This window comes from Atractosteus spatula, chromosome 11, assembly GCF_055471065.1.
Source record: "Atractosteus spatula isolate fAtrSpa1 chromosome 11, fAtrSpa1.hap1, whole genome shotgun sequence".
Taxonomy (NCBI): domain Eukaryota; kingdom Metazoa; phylum Chordata; class Actinopteri; order Semionotiformes; family Lepisosteidae; genus Atractosteus; species Atractosteus spatula.
In genome coordinates this window covers 8,051,185-8,073,017 of record NC_142716.1, presented here as the reverse complement: position 1 = coordinate 8,073,017, position 21,833 = coordinate 8,051,185, and the positions used below count along the sequence as shown (strand labels likewise).

General features: G+C 37.6%; 1 protein-coding gene across 1 annotated transcript in view; it reads right to left on the bottom strand.

Moving 5' to 3' along the window:
• The window catches only part of hmcn1 (hemicentin 1), a 113,157-nt gene that overhangs the window by 74,352 nt on the left and 16,972 nt on the right, over positions 1 to 21,833 (bottom strand). The window contains exons 2-10 of the mRNA XM_088927975.1: positions 16,436 to 16,506; positions 14,792 to 14,950; positions 13,366 to 13,488; positions 8,425 to 8,596; positions 7,861 to 7,967; positions 3,409 to 3,529; positions 2,309 to 2,572; positions 1,720 to 1,864; positions 603 to 724 (exon numbers count right to left, since the gene is read on the bottom strand). Of these exons, the coding sequence (XP_088784101.1) occupies positions 603 to 724; positions 1,720 to 1,864; positions 2,309 to 2,572; positions 3,409 to 3,529; positions 7,861 to 7,967; positions 8,425 to 8,596; positions 13,366 to 13,488; positions 14,792 to 14,950; positions 16,436 to 16,506 (1,284 nt within the window). The remainder of the gene's footprint in view (positions 1 to 602; positions 725 to 1,719; positions 1,865 to 2,308; positions 2,573 to 3,408; positions 3,530 to 7,860; positions 7,968 to 8,424; positions 8,597 to 13,365; positions 13,489 to 14,791; positions 14,951 to 16,435; positions 16,507 to 21,833) is intronic.

Genomic DNA, 21,833 nt, shown 5'->3' with positions numbered 1-21,833 from the left:
AATCAGATTGTATCTAAAACAGAAAACCTTACAGAGATGGCAAAGAGCAGATCGGCTTTCATCTGAGTCTCTAGGCATGAAAGTAATGGATATTCGACCAAATTGACACATGTGATCTATTACCCTCAATTTCACAGTATTTACTTTCAGGACTCAATGATATTTATTTAACTCCAAAATGCATTTTAATTTATTTACATCTGGCATGCTGCTTAATTTTTCTGTTAACTGTACAAAATGAGATTTATGGGCTGTTTCACAGCAAGTGAAATTAAAGATCGTATCAGTCACCTGGCACATGTCATGACCGTGCACAATTTAACTTCAGGTCATGAATGTCATGGTGTTGAAACGCTTAAACAAAATGCACTATTTATGAAAAACAGAAGTAAAACATAAAGCAACATTATCAATGTCCCTAACCTGATTGGATTAAAAAGTGTATTATATCAATATTGTAAGAGCTGTGCATAAAACCTGGTAATGCACACGTACCTTGAGGAAAATACTAAATCCTCTGTTCTAAAATGGTACACAAAGCATCCTAACAAGAAGGCCAACCCAACCTTTCCATCTAACGACACATCACAGAATTCTCCTACCTGAAACATCCAGAAAGGTCTGGGCACGCTCTGTTCCTGCACTGTTGATGGCTATACATTCATAGTAACCTTCGTCACTCAAAGACACACGTTCAATCTCCAAAGTCGCATTTGAAGACTCCCTGCAGATGAAGAAACATCGAGTACCCCAAGAAAATATACAAAACCAAAAGATTTGGTTAATGTGGCTAAAAAAATACCAACAAAACCCAAATCATTTCATATATTTCAACTGACTGGGAGGTTTAAACATGTTAAATCCCTTTACCCTGGGAGAGTAATGTTTTTCAAGCACTATGAAGCTGACAACTTTCAATGTGACTTTTCAACTAAATAATTGAAATTGATGCCTGCAAATGTGACTGCAGCCTGAAAGAAAAGGTACATTCTTTGCAGAAAAAAAGTCTGAAACATCATCTTTGTGATGATGACATCAACAAGGGCCATCATTTAAAATCTGCTGTGTAGGAAATTAATGAAAATGTAGGAAGAAATGTCTGACTACTGTATATCTCAAGTTTATCGTCTTTTACTATGATTTGCAGTTATGTATCAATTAATATTTATCAGCAGCTCTTAACCAATAAGCTATATACAAACATATGGAAGTGATTGCCTTCTGAAACACCTTAATCAAGGCAGTACTGTGACGACACTGCTTGTTAGCATGCAATGTCTACTGGGAATTTTCTGTAATGTTTCCAGAATACACAGCATACATAGCAAAGTGTTAGATTACATTCACAATGAAAAAAGCTGTACAATCCTGTTCCACTCTATCCAGAATGCAAATTCAAAAATGATTCCAGTTCAGTTTCTTGAATATGTCCAGTAATGTTTACAAGTTAAAACGTTGCCTGGAGAATCTGCCCTCTTGTCTTCTCATTCTGGAATATGTGTGCAGATGTCAAGACAACCAATATCTAATGAGCATTTCATGCTCTGAAGGCCATTGCTGGAAGCCGTATGGCTTAACAGCTCATTCAGAGATGGTATGCTTGTTGTGCCACAGTTTTGGTAAATATCTCCATTTATGCTACCTCAATCCATTTCTCTCAATCTATGCACTTATCACTTTATTGGATTATTGGATTCATATTCTTGTGCAAAATGGTACCTGAAATACTGGTCCACTCCCAATTTAAAGCCATCTCTGCTGAAGCGCAGTGTGAAAGGAATCAGGCTGTCCACAAAACAGGAGATTGAGGCTTTCTGTAAGTAGTAACCTGGAGTTTGCTGAGGCATCATCACCTTGGGAGCATCTGGAAAAATCAAAAGAAAACAATAATGCTATAAGAAAATCATAGCATGCATTACTCTTTGCTAATCCAAGACCGATGTCAAGAATCAAAATTACAGAATGCATTTATAGTTGAAAAGGTTTATCCGCATCAGTGGAAACAACTAGAAAACTGCTCTTCCCTCTTTTTGTGCAATGTATTGGAATAATTTAAGGCAATATGGCCTTAGGGTTTCCTGGCACATGATTCTGGCATTCTTGAGGTGACCGGTCCATTGGTCATGAAATGCTAGAGACATTTGTAAACCGTAGTCAGTCTACAATCTTGAAAAACTAGATCATGCACTCAACACAGAAGGTTTAGTTTTGTTGAAAGATTTCTGGTGACCAGAACATAAATCTTTGCAAGGATATGGTCATCAAAACACAGAGCGAGAGACGGTTGTGAAAGATAAGCTGGTCTCACCCGGGATGATGCTGGAGAAAGAGACGCTGGAGACACGCTGGAAAAGGTAGTCGTCTTTGTCGTAGCCAGTGACCTTGATGAAGAAGGCCTCATCGGGAGGTATGAACTCAGTGATGTTCCAGATGCCATAGGGTCTGCGCTCTGGAAAATAGCGGATGGGGAGGGTCTTGAGCACGCTCCCGGAGGTGCTGAGGAGCTCCAGGCGGTCAGCTCGAGCCGGAGGCGAGATTCCGGTGGTGTTCAGGAGGATGAAAGTGGGAATGCCTGTAATAAGGAGACACATAAAGGAGGGACATGTTAGAGGATGATGGAGAACAATCTGCTGACAATTTCAAATTTTACCTGTTTCACTTTTAACAAGATCTTTGAGGTTGTTTGAACTGCTAACTGAAGGAGGTGATACAGTACTGTATATGGATTTTGTATTGGCTTGTAGTATGAAAATTACTGCTTTGTTTAATCTTTTTAACATGTTAATCCTGTAATTCAATGATTAAGCAAACATGATGTTCATGATGTTCAGCCTGATAACTGTACAAAAAAGGGGTCAATGATATACTAACTAATATATTAACATGAAAGTTAATAATAATAATTAATAATAATTCCTTACACTTATATAGCACTTTTCTGGACACTCCACTTAAAGCGCTTTACAGGTAATGGGGACTCCCCTCCACCACCACTATTGTGCAGCCCCACCTGGATGATGCAATGGCAGCCATAGTGCGCCAGTATGCTCACCACACACCAGCTCTCAGTGGGGAGAGCACAGCGATGAAGCCAATTCGTAGATGGGGATAATTAGGAGGCCAAGGTTGGAAATTTAGCCAGGACGCCGGGGTAACACCCCTACTCTTTTCGAGGAATGCCCTTGGATTTTTAATGACCACGAGAGTCAGGACCTCGGTTTTACGTCTCATCCGAAGGATGGCGCCTTTTTACAGTAGTGTCCCCAGACTGCAGAGTGAGTGGCCCCTGCTGGCCCCTTTAATACCTCGTAAGTTAATATGTGTCTAAGGCTAGCAGAATCTTAAATGGATTGTAAAAATGAATAGTTATTTTGTCCAGCAAGCCTTTTAAGCAGAACAGAGTCTAACCATGCACAGGCCTGCTGGAAGTCTTTTTAAAGTCCAGTGTTGGCTTTCTTGAGAAACCAGCTCTGAAGTCGATGGTGCTCAGCCCTGACATGCGAACTGAGTGTCTTCCACTACTGGAAGTCTGTGGATGAAAAACAGAAGGGAAAATAAATCGATGTTTACATTATTTAACCATTTTCAAAAGGAAATCAGATGGAAAATGACAGAATTTACCAAAAAAAATTTTTGTTACAAAACGACATAGAAATAAAAAATGTAGGCATGACATTTTCAATAAATCTACAGGAATATTAGTCATTTTATGGACACAAGTTTTAATTCAAAATGTCTGTTTTACTTTTAGATTCCCACTCCTTCAATGAATAGCTGCATTGGCATTTATAATACTTCACTCCTTTCCTAAACACATTCTGGCCTTTATACATCATGAAGTATGTATCTGTAAATAGTGTAATATGTGATGATAAAGTGTTTTCGAAGTTTATATTCAGAATCAAGTCTGCAGGAGAGGGTAGTTCAGGATTCACATCCAAACATGTGGTACTTTGTTTTATGACCACCTTGATTTATCTCTATCCATCTAGACACCCCCCAAAACATTCACCTCCTCTGACCTCTTCATGTCATGAAGAGATATAAGCCTGCATTTCAAAAGGGGTATATAGATCATTCCCCATTGACAACAAGAAAGTAAAAAGAAGTGAGAATTTAGAATCTGACATTGACCTGACAGCTTCTGTCGGCCAAAACGAAGTTCAGGAGAAGTGCAAGAAGTACTGTCCCATCTGCGTGATAAATAGCAATTACATTTCACATCCTTTTCTGAAGTCATACTCACATCTAATTAAAAACAAATATTAGCGTTTCTAAAGTTATTTCTCTGTCAAACCACACTCATTCCAAAGTCAATTCCATCTATTTTCAACCGTTCCTGGAAGACCACTTTGTTAACACAAAACAGTAGAGGTATACAGTTCACTGTTTTCAAAGGCAAATCCAAAGATTGTGCCAAAATGCAGGACAGCTGTTCCATGATATTACATTTCATACTCACATGCGTGTGCTTTTTACTATGTAATCTGGATCCCATAACAATATCGGAGCCTAATTCATACCAGCGACACTAATACAAAAAATCAAAATGCAAAAAAGTGTGTGTGAAATACAAATTATAAAGTGAGTGTAATAAAAACGTATTGTACAGCATTATGGAAGGGGGAGCATATAAAAAAATGTCAATATATCAGTGAAATAGCAGAAGTGATTAACAAAGTGTGTTATCATTCAGATCTTCAAAAGTTTTAATGAAAGCAATTAAACAGCAAGCAAGGTTCTGCTCTTTTGTGGTGAGTATTTGCTCATGAATTTGGTCAATAATAAGGTTTAAAATATTTAAAACTAATCAGTTCTTTACTTTGTTCAGCTGTTTAGGTTTTAAAATACAAATTGTGTATATCCTGATTGTTGCTAGGATACATTCTGTGTTTACAGAAAAGCATAAGCCAAACAATTTTGAAAGAAAGGTTATAAAACTTTGATTGTTTCAATGGGAAACTCTCATATATCCGTTTCCCACAACAAAGGACTAAACATTTGCTTTGTTAGAAAAGGGACCTCTTTTAGCTTGATATCTTAAAAACTGGATGAGGAAAACAATAATTTAAAATGGTAATATCTCACTGTAAATGCACAAACACAATACTGCCATTCCAGCTGTGAAACATTTATTTAATAAGCATTAAATAAATATTCCAAAGTGCTGAAAAGATCTTATGATTTATTTGTAGTTCTGCATATGCCAAGAACATAGCAGAAGTATTTAGCATGGGGCCCACACCATTAATAACTTTTATTTTATCACATTCAGATCTTAATACCAAACAAATGATGTTACTTATAATGAGGCCTTTGAAGGAACTTATTAAGACCCGAATGTGCTGGCTTGTGAAAAGACAACGGCTTTCAGGAATTTCTACAGCAACACCCTCCTCAGAGGTTGCAGATGGACACTGAGCCTCCCTGTGGGAGTGCAGTTAACATGGGCCCAGTGGGGAGTCCTGCCTTGGAATCCTTTTCATGAAAGACTGGCTAAAGAGGTCCTCTCTGTAAACAAACTTCACAAACGCTGCTCAGCAGAAAAACGCACGTGATTAAGCTGAAAGACCCCACAGGTTCGGGCCTAAAGATTCGACAGACAGGACTCCTCTTTTTCCTCAGGGTAGGTTCTCTATAAGCCTTTACTCTTCATAAAGTCACCGGATCAGGAATCAGATATTTAGTCTTCTGTCATGGAACTAGTGTAACATACAGTATGGACATTCGGCCTTAAATACTGCCCGAGACATTCTCAAAACTGTTCTCAAAGAGCTCTTGAAACTCTTGGATCAATTAACTGCTAATTATCAAACAGGCTAGATGACCTCTTGTTTGTAAACTTTCTAATGTGCTTATTTTCTTCCTAAACATTTGAAGGTACACAACTACAATCAAGCCTGACATTGTACCCGCTTCCAAATTAAAGCCCTTTCGACAAAAGAAAGCGTTTTGTGTTTAGAATAAAGATTTAAACAAAATGCTAAAAATGTGTTAAAGAGACTACAAGGCATTTATATCTTTCTGTACAAACCTCTTCAAGACACATGGCTAAATGCCGTGAAGCAAGTCCTTGGGGATGTTTGCATACTTTCGAAATTACAGCCTTCCGAAACTATTATCATGGGTCATAAAATTAAGTAAAGTAAGGTGCCAGGAGCAATCATCACTGGGGTCAATGATCTAGGTGGAAGCTGTCTAAAGACAGTAAGGACTAGGATCTTGTTGGAAGCTTACAACCGCATTCAAGGAGTATCTATGATAAGATAAATGTTCAAAGATCAATTTGGGGCTACATGCTCCCTAAAGGATTCCCCTGATTAAAGCAAGATTAAAAAAGGAATTAAACTTGCTCTCACAGCACATTCTCCTGTTGTTTAAGATGAAATATTATAAAGCATGACCATTCACTTTTAAGTGAGACACAGCAACACAGATCATTCATCAAAAACACAACGATTGCTGCTTGGAAACTCAGTGATTCACAATCTATTTTTAGACATACAGAATGGTCCGCACTAATTCTGGATTTTGGCAAAGAGATTGGATTGTAAACCTCTAAGAGGCAGACAGAAATAATTCTATAATTTCTCATTAACTTGGCCTTTGAGCCATGCTGGCAGATGAGGACAATGTTTTGTTCCACTGAGATATTTGCCTTCCAGTCTTTAATACTTTTTGTACTTATCAGCAAAGCTTTGGGGTACAATGAAAGTTATATGATTTCTATAACAGAAATGTGTTGCTGCTTACTGGATATGTTCCCAAAAACTATTCAGGAACATTACAAAGGATGTCTGAAGTGTCTAGCTCATTATGGTCAGGACAACAGTAACAACTGCACAGTTTGGAGTAGTTGTACCGGTACAAAGTGTCACTGAAATAGATTTGGCAAAAACAGACTCCTTGATATTTAGCAGTCACCAGTTTGATGTTGCTGCTTATTTGGGGTGGTTAAGTATTTCCCAAGGTAAACAGGATTTCTGTTCACCTCCTCCTTATTGTCTTCAGAAAACAACTAATAACATCATAGGATTACTTCCAAACATAAGACGAAGCATCAGTCTCATCAACCTATTGGTTCCAACTCCTGGTAACATAAAACAGGAAATTCACACACCACCAGACTGGGAAAGTGGAAGATAGAGTGAAGAAAGGTAAACACTAAAACTGAAAACTAACTAATAAATACCCCAGGGTAATGTATTTTAGCTTCCTGTTGCCGTGGTTACAAGAAAGACCTCTTAAGGACATCTGAGCAAAGAGTAAGAAGTGAATTGCAAGAACAATGCCTCATTATGTGAAATTATGCACACCAAACTGGTCAGTTGGTAAATGGGCATAGGTAAACCTATGCGGTACAATATAGTTGATACTATCTTCCTAACAAAAAGTCTTGATGAAACATAAATTCTGTTAAAAGTGTACTGGCTGGAGGCTCTCTTCCTCAGGCCATGCAATTATCCAGGCAGGAATCATGACATCATTCCCTCAGCTGCATTTCCGACAAAAAACGAAAAACCACACAAAAAGCCTAATCTACTATTTAACAAATCATCAAAACCAAAGAAACATGCTACCCTCTGGCACCTCCTAGACCTGTCATAACCTAAATAGTATGACCTTGAATAAATAGTCCTTGTTTACAACTAAATATAATACAGATGAGAGATCTAAAACGTTATTTTTTTTTATTCCTTTGTATTAAAGCAGGCTCAGCGACAAAACAACCAAAACATCCAGACCTGCCAAATGGCATCACTTACATTCTTGTTGAGCAAAAACTTTAAATCCTTTTGTGTCTGAAAGGAGGAATGCTTAAGAATCCTGTGTTTCAGGGAGCAGAAGCCAGTGATTTACCTTTATGACCCACATCCCCGGCTCTGGGTCCTTGATGTTGATCACCTTGGCCGAGTTGGGGATGTGTAGCAGCTCATTCAGTCCAGCACCCTTCTGTATTTGTTTTCCTGCAGTGATAACGTGATCAAAGCCAGATCAGCCTACGGTACGTCAATGTTCTGATCACCAATCTAGAGTCTGCTTTGTGCTTTTCAATATAAGTACATTAGTACACCTTGGTGAAAATCAAATGCAGGTTAAGTGTCATGTGGAGTTCTGTGATACACACAATTAAGTAGCACCAAGGGTGGGGTACTATGAGCTCTCAGTAACAGTTCCTGCTTAGAGGAATGTGGTGCTGTTGGTCTGTGTTGAAATACAAGAGGTGTCTATGGATCAGAGGAGTCTTATTCACTCTTCCCTGTGTGCGGTTACAGGGTTCATAGCTGTAAGCCAAGACATGAATATCTATTACAAATCAAGCCGGAAGACCAAAAGAACTGGTGATTTAAAATGCTTATTAAAAAATGGATAACCCTGGACAATTCCACCATGCAGTCAGACGAAGTTGAGAACAAGCCTTACCCTGAGGGTCATGGATCTCAATAATAGGTGCAGGGCCACTCAGTGCCACAGTCACTTCTTTCAGACTGGGATCAAAAGGGATCTGCCAGGTGTTTGAGACGCCCGTGTAGTGATCCGTGGAAAGCAAGTGAACTTTGGAGGACTGCACTGCTTCTTCCACCCATTTCAGCACCTGCAAGCCAGCAATAGATGAATATTTTCTTTCTTGTAACAGGAATAGTAAAAATGTATTTCTAACTTACGCGTTATACAGTTGAACCAAGAAAATGTAAGTTTATGAAAGGCATTTTATGCGTTGAGTATTGTCAGTATTATCATATTGAGTATGATTATTTAGATCATGCAATTTTAGACCAAGACCAAGTGGGAACATGTACTGTAGATGCTGAATAGCAGGGGGCCCAGTATTGACCCTTGGAGAACACCAGACTTAATGAATCCAACTTCAGAACTAAAACCCACAAAAAAAAGTGTCAATGATGAATAAGATAAGAATTAAACTAGAGCCATGTCAGAAACCACAAATTCAGTCTTGAGATGGAATAGTAAAATGTCATGATTTAGCAGTGTCAAAAGCGGCACTTAAGTTTAGGAGAACTAGGATAAATAGAGAACCAGAATCGGCTGCCATAAGAAAATTGTTAGTAACTTTAACAAGGGCAGTTTCTGTGCTGTGTAATTATCTGAAACTAGATTAGAAGGATTCAAAGAGGTTATCTGCAATGAGGTGATCTCAACAGTATGTTTTCAAATCTTTGCAAAAAAAAAAGGCAAGTTACATATAGAATGAAGATTGTTTAGGTTGTTTAGAGTCATGTTTGTTTTTTTAGTTCACAGGAATAACAGAAGCCATTTTAAAGGCTGTTGGTACCACCAAGAACACATTTATTATGCTGAGGAAGGTAGGAAAGAGGGCTGGAAAACAGCATTGAAATAAAACAGAAGGAATGGGATACAGTAGACAGGTGGTGGGTTTCATATGCAATACCAATTTACTAAGGCATGCAGTGTCAAGTTGAGAGAAACAACAGTAAAAACAGGCATGCAGGGAGGAGGTGTATTAGTGTTAACCATAGTGGAGAGAATGTGATGCTGAATATTATCAAACTTTGTTGTAAAAACAAGTGTTACAAAGATGGGATGAGGCAGGTACTGTAGTGGGGCAGTTAGCGTTTAGCAATTGACTGATTGTTCAGATGAGGTATCTAGGATTGTTTAGGTTTTTCTCAATGATATGGGAGAAGCAGCTGGATCTAGCAGACTCCATTGCATCCTTCTATTAAATCAAGACTGTAGATGTACTCAAGCCAGAAAGACCCCACCTACAGTACGTTCTAGTTTGCGGGACACTGCATTGAACTGCTCAGCATACCATGGGGCACGATGAGTACAGGAGATGGATCGGGATTGAACGCTAAGATAAGATTATCAAGAGCAGTTAAAAGAGAGATATGAAATTTTTGCACCTTGTCATCCAGAGTATCAGAGATAGGAAAGCAAGACAAGGAAGAGAGAGTAGATTCAGCAAATAGTATGTTTAGCAAACATATTCTGGTCAACTGATTACCAACTGGAAAATGTAATGTAGAAGAAAATGAGACGGGGAACTATAAATCAAAGAAAGCAGCAAAAGCCTGACCTAATTCAAGATAAGTGTGAAGTAAGAGTCATTTGACTGAGTCCAAGATGTGCCTTTTTGGTGACATGGATTGAGAACAAGTTGTGTGTGACCAAAGTATTCCAACAAGGCTAGAAAATCGTTAGCAAAATTGCAATGGTGTGAATCAGTGTGGATATTAAAATCACCCAGAATGAGGGTCTTATGAAATCTGAAACATAGCTAAGATAGAAAATCAGCCAACTCGCTTAAATAAGCATCATTGTGTTTCAGTGGTTTATAAACTGTAACAATGATGGCAGACTGAGGAACAGAGACATTTAAAACAGGACACTCAAAAGAAGAATACGGAGGTACAGTAACCAGACTTGCACAGAAAAGTAAGTTACAAATATCAATCACGTCCCCACCAAGGGCAGAGAGGTGAGATAGCTCAGGGAAGCCAAACCTTGGAGGAATAATCTGGTTAAACAGGAGACTGCCATTTGTCTGTGCCAGCTTTCAGTCAAGCGCAGAAAGTTGAGTTTTATGTCAGGAATGACATCATTTAGTAAGACAGAACAGGTTTTGAATAAAGCAGATTTGGCCAGTCGTGGTGAGGCAGGGGGTTCTGCAAGAAGCTAAGTGTGTTCCAGACACAGAAGGCAATGTAAATTGTTAGAAAGGGCAGAGTGAGACAATTTAGGGGTGCTGAAAAACAAGTATTTTAACACAGCTTGAAGAGATCGGCAGAAAAGAGCTTCCAGAGCTGCGATGATATTAAATATCATCCGAAGCCACCTACTAGCATGTGTTTTAAGTAATATGTAAATTGTAAACAATAACTTTGCAATGCAAAATGAATTATACCACTTCAGTTATAATGATGATTTAAATGCACAAATAATTAAATAAGAGATTTATACATGGAATTATGCCACAATATATTGAAGTGTTACTGAATTTTGAGCAAGCGTAATTTTATAGGAACACAATCCAATTTCCGGCAGTACTGAAATAACAAAAGTAGTTTGATCTGAGCAGCCATTTTAAGTTAATAGTCTCTATCCTTGACAATGAAGACAGAGTGGGACTTGGACTCAATGCTACGAAATCCTTAGCCAGAGAGCCCTTTGTGTTTTAATTCCCTGCCAGTGGGGTCATCCCAGGAATGTGTACAAATTTTGGGAATCTACATAGAGACCATGCTTTTATTCCCACTTGGTTACTGTAGGTCACAAAAAGGTCTTTTGCAAAACTCCCATGTCAATTCCAGGCATGTGCCATGGGTGTTAACAGTTTCTCAATAACACACAATTTCTGGAATCTCTTGACAGCTTTTCCTGAGAGGAATTATACAGGCCGGCCATTTAAGTCCATCCCATACGTCATGGTGATCTACATGGAGCAGGCATTGTCAATAAACTTATCTACACTAGCTGAACCATGGACACCCATAAACCATTTGCTGAAAAAGAAGCCGCTACAAAGATAGAGATAAAACACAAAAGAGTCAAAACAAGGAATTGGGATCAAAACCTGAGGTTGTGCAGAAAATCCCCCTTTCTAAGAATGTCCCTCACGTCTGCACATGGCTCCCATTCAGAAGTGATGCCGTCTAGAACATTTTTACCTCTCTTATCAAGAAGAAATCATTTTTGCAGATATGGTCAACTTCACATAGCAGATAATGTCTAGCATATTATTAAAAGCTTATGGGAACTGCATGGAGCAGGGATCCATCTACCTGTTTGTCAAATTTTACTACTCGACAGAGATGTAGTGATCTTTTAATGCAACACCTGTCATTATATTCTTTGTAAATTCCAGGACTTATTTTATGAGGTTCAGGTTAAAGAAAATATCTGCCGAGTTTCAGCCATTAATTCATACATCATTTTGAAATATACCAGAGAAATCACAGTGCTCATTTTAAGTCACACATCAAAGCCCACTCAAAGTTAACATTTTGCAAGATCACGGTCAAAATGAGTTATTTTGTAGTGTAGATCGTACTCTTTTTGAGACATACATGAGCTAACAAATGGTCTGCAGTAAGAACAGAAACAAATAAGGGAAAATGAGAGTAGTTATGCACTAAACTGGACATGTGCATCACAATGCATAGAGGAAATCTCTCGGGAGAAGGATTTCCTACAACCAAAGAGGTTAAATCAACATCTGTTTTTCTTTCTCCTCGAATGATTGATCTGTGCCGTTAGGAACATCCTTTGAAAGCTATACACCCAAGCAAAAATGATCACGAGACCAAAAACAAACCCCATATGGAGAATCAATTCTTAATAAAAACGTATCACTCAAACTATCTGCTTTTGTAGTCAATAATGACCTTTGAACTGAGATGGCTGGATGACACAAGTGCACATTCAATTGACAGTGGAGGTCTGACTAGGGAAATATTTGGGATTTGGGTGCACAAGGTGATCAGCTTTCGGGAGATGCAATCTGCATTATATTCACTTGGTGTATTATTTCAATAACATACATGATTCAGATTTGTCTCAAGTCTGTATAAGACTAAGTACAGAAGAAGCATCATTTTATGCACTGGTGTTAAGCAAGATAACATGTTATCTCATGAGTGGTAAATCTTCACAAAAATGTATCTCCTTAGCTTTGTAAGATGTTTTTGTGGGAAATTTCATAGTCGTAAGTTGTATACTTCTATGACAGGTATGGGTTACGTTAACTGAAGTGTATCTCCTTTTTCTAAAAGGATGCTTTGGGAAACAAATGCATTATTTCGTAAAAGTATTTAATAAATTAATCAATGTGACTAACAGAACTCTTGAGAAAATTAGATGTAGTATATAAACAACATTGTTATGCTGAGTGCCTGGAAAAACCACAAGAATGGCAGGAATGAGTTTTGCTTTTAACATCCAAGTAACACTTGTTCAAGTCTTATTTCAAGTAACACTTTGTATTTTCCCCAAAAAAACAATAGACTAAGCAGAGTATGGCATGGCCATAAACCACATATCCATCAGTATAATTATCATGGAAAATAGACTTGGGAACACACGCACGGATGGTAGAGGTAAGATCGATATGTTAAAATTTGTTAATTAACCCATTCACTTATTAGGCAGGCATACAACTTAAATCTGGCAGAAAGGTATGAAAAAGTAGAACAGAACAGATTAAAAAAAGAATAATCTCTTTGCAAAATACACAACAATCCTAAACTAAAATGGGCAAAGAAAACCAGGTTTAAACACTGTACAGAGAAGAACTGTAGACCCTGAGAAAACCATCACACACCCAAATAAATGCCTATACAGTTCGAACGAGTCCAGATGAAGCCAGCTGAGGATGCCTACCTCGTTGACCTGCTTCTTGTCCAGATGAAAGACTTGCCCTGAGCTGGTGGAGGCGATCTCCTCATAGACTTTGTAGCCAATGTGCCCCCGGTCATCGCAGTCTCCTGTCAGCACAAACACCACCTACACAGCACATAAGACATTCTATTTTGAATATATCTAGGGCTACAAAATAGTTTTTTTTCTGTCATCTTGGCTACATGTCTTAAAAAACAACAGCAGGGTCTCAACATCTGTGAATTTAACATTCGCCAATTCACTTATTTGCGATTTGGTCTGGGGCCTTGCATGGACGAAGAGCAGAGTGGAATGTAATAGCGCCGAAGATTGCAAACTGTGCAACAGGACCCTGAGCGGAATCTGGTAAGTGAGTGAGCCTCTGCCTGCCCCCTGCCTAAGTACCCACTACCCAGCATCTGCATCTCAACATGGTCTTGTTTTTGCATTGTAATGAACTCCTGCTTCTGTGTTGGCGGCGTGGAGGAAGACAGGCTGGAGATGACTTTACAGATTCACTGATAGTTTTATTGCCCTTTTAATTACAGTGGGGCATGCTAATGATGGAGGCAGAGAAAGTGTAGGCATTCACTGTACATATGTTGTCTATTTTAACTGATTACCGTTTGTAATTAGTGTTGTTTTATTTTAGTTGATCAGTATTATTTTTATCTAACTTAAAGCCAATGCATTAGTACTTCAATTATCATATAAGGGAAGGTTACTTATGTCTTTAACCATACATACTATATACTGTACATGTATATAGCAGTGGACGTGGTTGTATGAGAATTTGGTTCTCTACACCAAAACCTTGCAAAAGTTGACACCCCACTGTACATGTTTAACAGATCTTACTGAGTAAGAGGGAACTGTTACAGTGATTTTACCCTGTAGGTCTCTCACTATTTTGCAATAGTGGATCTGATGCTTGTCCAGTCAATGAAGCATCAGGTGCTCAGAGATGCCAGAGGTCAAATCTGGGGTCCAATTACACCAGTTATACATCTCAAGAAAAGGAGTATACATTGGCCACAAAACTCATAATAATGTTAGAACATGAGAAAGGTTACAAACAAGGGGAGACCATTTAACCATTTTAGCTGTTTTGGTTGCTAATAGTTGATGGATTAAAGGATTCTTCTTTAAAGCAGCCAGGATATCATTTTCATGATTCATTTTCATTTTCATTTTCAACATGACTGGGTAGCTTCTTCCACCATCCTACAATGCTTCCTGTGAAGAGGTGCCTCCTGATCTGTCTTAAATGCATCTCTCCTTACTTTCCACACAACTCCATATATATCATATAAGAACCAATGAAGAAGTAATTTAACATATACATACTTAAACAGCATGCTCATTTAATTTAACCTCAAATGCTTTGGTTTAAGAGAATAATATGACTGCTCTTAAACAGAAACGTTACCTGTGACTGCTTCTGCTGGATAAGTTGCAGGACTTCGTGTGTGAGCTTGTAATCTTTAGATCGTGCATCTGTGAAGACATAGATGAAGGATCCCGGAAGAGAGATTTCCAAAGCGATCTTGATAGCTCCAATACTCATTTCTGGACAATCCCCTCCACCCTGTATGTAGAAAACGAACACTAAATCAAGTGGTCTAACAAAATCTTTAGATTGTGAACTTCTGTGCTTCTGCTCACATTTATAATGTTTATGTTCAAAGCAGCTTAATAACTGATATGTCTAGGTTTTTTAAATAAAATACTGGTAGACGTAGCATAATAACTTTTAATAATCTGTAATAATGTTTTAAATTCGTGAAGACATTTTATAATACTTTTAGAACATTTTTTTGTTTAACAAATTTCAATTGTTTGAGACACAACACGGTGTCTTTCTTTACTCCATCGTACTGAAAAAAGACCCACCCTTCCATCTCTGGGCAATCATCGTCCTTTAAGGTCAAGGGAAATGTCTTTTCACATTCTTTGAGGTCTACAACTGAATGAGGAAACTGATGGATATGAGCCAAGTGGCAAAACACATCTGGAAGCAAGTGATCTCTATTAAAACACATGGAATGCGAAGAATACTTTGTCCTGTTCCATCACTGCCGAGTCCTAGCAAAAACCACACATCAACAAGCCCTGGAATGAGACATTAAATGCACCCACTTCCAAAACTGATCCCACAGTCAATTACAAGACTTTTTAAGCATTTCACAGATGCTTCAGAGATGCATTCCTTGGAATTTTCTCGCTAATCGGAGATTCCCTTATTTTTTTCCAAGTTTAGAAAAGAACATTGTTCTTGGAAATCCACAGCAGTCAAAAACAAGTGTTTTGTGGCGAGAGGAAAAGAATATAACACACAAATTTGAAAGAAACATGCTCTAAGAAACTGGGGAGTGCTGTAATGTATGTCAGTGAGCCAATATGTACTAAGATGATTATATGATACAATAAAGAACAAAGTCATTACACAAGTCATTGGCTTTTCCTAAGCTGAAAGCCCTCAATGAAAAAATAAACAGATTTTTAAGTATATTGTCACTTATTTCGAGAGAAGAAGCTGTTTCAGTGAAAAGGGTCAAGAGAATGTTAAGTTAGTTAACCTTCTTATTGTGGGCAAGAGGCAGCTTACAACAGTGAAGAGACATTCGTCAGACACAGATGTCTGAAACAGTCGTGAAATAAGACTTTATGGGTAAGATAAGAAGGCTTAACTTATGTCTACAAGTTATGGTGCAGAATTCACAGAGCAGTACCAGGGCAGGGTGACTGTTAGTTAGAGTCCTCTGAGTTTGAGGCAGGTGTCTGCAGACTTGCAGTGGCAACAGTAAGACACATGACAGTAGTCCTCCAATCAGCACTAACTCTCCTGCCAGACACTGCAGGAGATCCATGCAACAAGTCCAAAGATGAATCAAACCGATAAGCATGTGTCAGAAGACCATATCTACTAGTCCTCAATCTTTCTCAAACTGGTACAAGAGTCATCGCTGAAATCCAATCCACTAAAAAATTACAAATTTGGGTGGATATATCATAAAAATGTTGCCAATTCCATTTATACAAACTGGACCATGCCTGTATATTAAGAACTTACCTGTACATAGAGCTCCCTGAGTTCATACTGGAACTTCTTTGGATCTGTGGTGATTGTAACAGGTCCGATTTCTACAAAAAAGAAAGAATTCATTCATTATAAAATAACATTTACAGTAGTATTTGACTACCTTAAACGTCCGAATCAAGTTGTTCATCAAAACTGAACAACTCAATATTAATTAAAGTATTCCTTAAATAATTATTCCTATTTGGTGAAGCTATGTTTACATGAGCACAAACATTAATACCGATCTGAAGAAAAAATTATGTTTTCAGACTTTCTATAAAATGCCTAACATTTGCTCATTTGCTTGTGCAGAACTATCCTTATGATGCTCAAGTTCACACACTTTGAAAAGATGAAGGATCCTGGTAGTCCACAGGTTCCTCTGTCAGGAATCTCCATTTTCATGATGAAGGACGCCAATATTATCATTTGGAGATAGGGAAAGTTAGCAATAGGGGCCTGTCAGTCCACCATATGTTTCTGCCTAAGAACAAATTCCAGGGCTCTGCACAGAAGGCACAGCAGCCTCAAGAATGGATCACTTTCTAAAGTCAGGTTGACAGCTACAGGCACTCACACACATTACACCACTACAGGTCCCCCAACTCTGCCGGTGTTGAATTTCCAGTAATCATTCAGCTGAGATGAATACATTGCTGTATTCCCAGCGTCATCAGGGACAGAACCTCAGGATACAGAGACCTGCTCAGTACGCACCTTTAAAATAACACCACCTCATGATGTCAACCAAAGTCTTTCTTTTGAAAATGGAACAGGAAAATTGATTTGTTCATCCAGTCTCTTCATTCCTTGTTCTATCAGTCCAAATTATGAAGATGAAGAAATAACAGTACTTTTGTTTGTTTTATACAGTAAACATGATTAGACAAAATATTTAAACCCCATCTCAGAGCAAGCAACCTGCTGATTATTATTTGCCTTTTATAGATTTTAGAGTTTTTCATGTTACTTAATATCATCTTTTTCGCTGGGCAAAAGCGTCTAGTGTCTTTTTGATCAAAGTCAAATTGGAGTTGTAGGTCAATCACCATGTTCTTTACATTACGTTTGTTGTGTCTTAACAATACATGCACTTGTTAAGACACAACTAAACCATTATTTTGATAAAACAGAAAACTGATAAAACAGAAAGAAACTGAGAAATACAAGAACCCTAAATTTGAGCAAAAGCAAGGCACATCATTATTACAAAGAAAAACCTCAATTCTATATTTTCGAATGCCTTGCAAATTATTGGTCTTCATTTCCTCATTCCCAAATTGTTTAGGTAAAACTAAATCAAATCTAGCCTGAATATTTTACTAGAAAATATAACACACAATTACAGAAAACAACTACAGCACAACACTCCCTTAAGAGTACACCCTGCTGGTACTAATTGACAATGGCTCTTTCATCTAGACTAAGGTATCCTTGTAATGAATGTTATCATTTCTAAACTGATCAACTGCTACTCTATTGTAACTGCACCACATTCTTGGACTAAGAACCATATACTGCAACTAAGATATGATGAACATTGTTTGTTTCAGCAAAATAGAACTGTTCGGTGATTTATAACAAAAAGGGATTTTGTCAGTTTTAATCTGTTAAATGTTTTCTGTCCAGTATCAGTAGCCCTGTTCTACAGCTTATTTTGATTCTGATTTTAATGAGCTGTTGATTCCTTAGGTCAGATTTTTAAATATTTCCATTCACAGAGGGGATGACTTCAGTTATTGCAGCTGTGATATAAACCCAAGCTTTGGAAGCATTAGTGTTGCTTTCTGCTGAAATAAGTCATTATTCTGCTGGCAAATGAAAATAATGACTGAGTGTATGTTAATAAGTTAATAAGTAGCACTTCCACAGATAATGTACAAATGCTGTCCTTATCAAGACCTCTCTATTTAAAATCCTGGCATTTATACACAGACTGTGCTACCTCTTGTTTGTGAAAAGCATTTTTCTGCATCTACCTAAAAAGCAATAATTTTGGACTTCTGAAAAATTAATGATTAAGATATTTTTTTTAAATATTGCCCTTACTACATGATCTTGAGTGAATCTCTTGACAAATGCTTCCTTAAGTATGTTTAACAGGCCAAATCTCATTGTATGTCCAGACAATGAAACCTTGTGTCACTGCAAAACACATTCCATTTCAAACATGTATGATGTTTGTTAGGGACAAACCATGCAACAGTATTTTTTTATTATATAGACGTTTGTGTTTCTTCCTAAAATTACTTCTCAATTTTTTTGTTGAAGTAACCAAATAGCAGAAAGAGACTGCTGTTTGTAAAAGCTTTATACATAAATTCACTCTAATTTCTACAATATATAATAACTCAAGAGAAGTCTTTCCAAATGTTTAAATTTGGCAGCAAGTGTTGGAAGCCAAGCAACACTTCTGTGATCAAAGACGTTTTAAAACTAACAGGGAAATGCATTTGGCTTTCTAAATGGAATGAAATTCGTGAGTAAAAATCTTGCTGTTCGTGAATGGAAAAATTGATTCTGCTTTTACATTCTTTTGATCAGTCAGCATGGTTTTCATCTCAACCCACTGGGCAAATAATCTTTCTCCCTTTCACAGTTAAAAGACACAGGCCCAGATCAGATACAGCTTGGTAGAGTTTTGTAAGAGTAAAGTAATTCAACTATTCAGAGTAAACCACTATCAATTTTAGTGAGACCATCCTGAAAAACGGTGTATGTTTTAGGAATGATATATTATGTGCAAACTAAGAAGGAAAGTGCATGTGTCCATTCTGCTTGAAAGAATGCTTAGAAGTTAGACTAGGGGATCAAACAGTAAAGGAACAATAAATCACAAAATGTTTGTCTTTTAAATAACAAATACACTCAAGATTTTCAAGGCAGATGCACTGAACAAAAAATAAAATCAGTTCAGTTTATCCCATGTCTTTAGCATAATTATAAGTGTGGTAAAAATTAAATGATTTACTCCATGAATAATTATCTCATGGCCAGGACTATTACAGTATCTTAATTCAGATGGAAGGGAAGAGTCTTCAGCACTCTATTATCTTTGGTTTTTAAATGAATGCAAATTTAATGTAAATGCTGGGAATTATTTATGTATTTGTACCCTAGAGAGTGGATACAAGGGAATTCCAGTCCCAAAAACAAAAAGGTCTTATTACTATTATTATTTATTCCATGAGACTGGTTGAAAAGGTCAATTTCCAGAAAGTAAAATTTCAGGAAATTCCTCCAAAAGAAAAGACTCAGCCTACAACCCTCATCCAGCTCCACACAGAGGAATAATCTGGGAAACAAATACTGTATCTAGCTTACCCTGTACCATTAGCAGGAGAGTTTACATGCTGTTGGAGCAATCACATTAACAGCCCAGAACATTTGTTTTCATTTTTTTACCCCCACAGGCAAAAGTGCTGCCCCTCAGAATGTGTAATTATAGCACTCCATAAATGACTCATTAAAGTAAGTCCAAGAAGGTGAATTGTGTCAACTTGGTTTTCAAATGACTGGTGAAAACATATTAATCACGCCATTTGCATTGATTCAGACAGGAATTCCCAATTAAAGAGATTTCTACATTGCCATAAGGTAATATTCTAAGATTCTAAGCACTTAACTAATTGAGGGACTTTTAAATAAACACATTCAATAATTTCAGCATTTTTCAAATTCTCTTTTACTACATTTTCACATTTTACACTACAAATTATTCACATTTTATTCTATGCCATGTACATTGTAAATCGCCTTCTCTATTCAAACATTCATCCTCATATGAGGATATGTACATACTGTATATGTCACTTTCTGTGAGATACTAATACTGTACTGTATGTCACTTTCACATCCAATAGAGAATTGGCAAGAAGCCTAATTCACTGAGTTCTTCTCTCTTCTCACATGTTCATTAAATTAGTACTTCAAATTTAAAACATAAGCAATGGGGCATAAACTTCAATTACCAAGGAAGAAACAGGGTTTACCACATATAAAACAATCTCATATCCATAACATTTGTTCTGTGACTAATTACCCATGGCAACCGTAGTCAGTAAATTTCATAGCCTAAAACTGAACTGGCAGACACCTGCTGAAGTCTTTCGAAAGACAAATGTGACAAAAAACATATAAAATCAAGAGCCTCTTTTGCTACTCTGTCTGCCTCTTTTAACTTGATTTCATCGGTCTGAATGGCTGTGGAATGGGACAAAACAATGGTAAGTGTTATGTAAGAGTTGGAAAGACTGCATTACAAAAGGTTCATTTTGTTCGGAGGGATGGTATGTAGACAAATGTGAACTGAGTGTATCCCCACAATTAGCACATAATTACAATTCATATTGTACTATCACAAAAATGTGAGGAGAAAAAAAAAGCTTTCTAGAATGTGCTTGTTACAGACCTGATACTATTATGCTCCCCAGCAAACAGCATCTTCCCCACATCTTGCTGGTCAAGCAAGATTATAAGAATAAGAATATAAGATTAACAACTGGTGACGTGTGAAGTCCACAAGAGAAACCATGAAGTGCCACTGCTACTCAATGTCCGCCTCATGCACTCTACACCTGAAGACAGAAACCAAGTCTTCTGTGATTTTCTTGAGGTTTTTTCTTGTTCCCTCTTGTAATACTCCAAAACAAATAAACAAACCAAGGCCCAAAAGTGCAACGTGTAGGAAAACGATGCATAAACATAAACACAATTTTTAATCTGGTGACTAAAAAGAATTCACGGGCCTGCAGCCAGTGAAAGGAACATGGCTTAAATTCCATTAGAGAACACAAGTTCATTCTCCTCTCACTTATCACACTAACCGGAACAGCACTGTTGGGGGAAATGTGCTAAAATCATAAAAAAAATCTCTAACTTACATTTAGCAAGTGTGTTTTTTTAACACACATGAAGATACTGAACTCGGCTTTTAAGGTGGCTCTGTGGCTAAGGATCTGCGCCTGTGGCTGGAAGGTTGCCGGTTTGTATCCTGCGGCCAGCAGAGGAATCCTACTCAGTTGGGCCCCTGAGAAAGGCCCTTAACCCAACTGCTCCAGGGGCGCTGTAAAAAATTGCTGACCCTGCGCTCTGACCCCCAGCTTCTCTCCCTTTTCTGTGTATCTCATGGAGAGCAAGTTGGGGTATGCGAAATGAAAAATTCCTAATACAAGAATAGTATATGGCCCATAAAGTGATCTTAATTCTTAAATAATTTTTATATGATCATTTTCCAGATTAAATGTGAACACTTACTTTTATCTCTAATGTAGTTTTACTTGCCATACTGCATATAGAGAAGGCTAACATCTGTTTTGTGATACTATGTTTCCAGTACTCTTGGGCTCAAGGAACTTAATCTTAATTAGGAGTTCAAGCAGGCGTTACA